The sequence below is a fragment of the Eurypyga helias genome, unplaced genomic scaffold (genome assembly GCF_000690775.1).
Source record: "Eurypyga helias isolate BGI_N326 unplaced genomic scaffold, ASM69077v1 scaffold33639, whole genome shotgun sequence".
Classification (NCBI taxonomy): Eukaryota; Metazoa; Chordata; class Aves; order Eurypygiformes; family Eurypygidae; genus Eurypyga; species Eurypyga helias.
The window spans coordinates 417-1,581 of NW_010270658.1; the positions used below are offsets into that span (position 1 = coordinate 417).

Sequence of the window (1,165 nt, forward strand, 5' to 3'; positions counted from 1 at the left end):
GGCGAGGAGGAGGGTGGTGGCCACAGGGAAGGTTGGCTATAGGGTGGTGGCCAAGGCGATGGTGGTGGCCATGGAAAAGGTTGCCCATAGGGTCGGTGGTGGCTGTAGGGAGATGGTGGTGGCCATTGGGAGACGGTGGTGGCCATGGGGAAGGTTGGCCATAGGGTCGTGGCCCCAGTCACCCTTGGCTGCCACGTTCACCCTTGCAGGACGAGGACGGCAACACCCTGTCGGACGAGGACATCTCGGCCGAGGCTGACACCTTCATGTTTGAGGGTGAGGGTGAGCCACCGCATGCCATCGAAGGGCGTGGCACACATGTCCCCTCGCTCAGTCCTTGTCCCCGCAGGCCACGACACGACAGCCAGCGGCTTGGCATGGCTGCTCTACAACCTGGCCCGTCACCCCCAGTACCAGGAGCGGTGCCGCCAGGAGGTCCGCGAGCTCCTCAAGGGCAGAGACGTGGAGGACATCGAGTGGTGAGAGGTTCTCAGTGTCATTCCCCAGCCACCTGGCTTGGGGACGCTGGTGCCATCATCCCTCGCCCCCAGGGAGGACCTGTCCCACCTGCCCTTCACCACCATGTGCATCAAGGAGAGCCTCCGCCTGCACCCCCCCGTCACCGCCGTGTCCCGCCGCTGCACCGAGGACATCGGCCTGCGTGACGGACGTGTCATCCCCAAGGGTACAGGCACAAGGTGTCCCCAGTGTCACCATCCGTCTTTGTCCCCTGTCCCCAAGGCTCCGTTTCCATCTCACCAGGGATCATCTGCCTGATGAGCATCTATGGGACCCACCACAACCCGGACATTTGGCCTGAGCCGCAGGGGGGCTTGGCGCTGGTGACATCCATGGGACAGCGGGATGTCCCCTTGGGCAGGGACAGCCATGTCCCCACAGTGTGACAGAGCCTGTGTCACCCCAGGTCTACAACCCTCTGAGGTTCAGCCCGGAGAACAGCCAGGGACGGTCCCCGTTGGCCTTCATCCCCTTCTCCGCCGGGCCCAGGTGAGCCATGGCAGGGACACGGGTGGCCCCACGTGTCACCCCCCCAGACTGGTTGGGTGCAAGGTAGGACGCTTGTCCCCCCACCCGTGACGTTTGGGCGTCACCAGGACAATGCCATCCCCGCGTTTTGGGGACGTTCCACCCCCTGCTCTGCCAC

The 1,165-nt window shown here is 64.6% G+C and overlaps 1 protein-coding gene across 1 annotated transcript; it reads left to right on the forward strand.

Moving 5' to 3' along the window:
- Positions 1-209: 209 nt before the first annotated feature.
- LOC104514773 (cytochrome P450 4F4-like) lies at positions 210-1,008 on the forward strand (the record flags this gene model as incomplete). Its single annotated transcript, XM_010158540.1, has 5 exons — positions 210-276; positions 350-479; positions 552-685; positions 742-842; positions 926-1,008. Coding segments are annotated over 5 exons (515 nt in total), but the record flags the coding sequence as incomplete, so codon positions are not given.
- Positions 1,009-1,165: the final 157 nt, after the last annotated feature.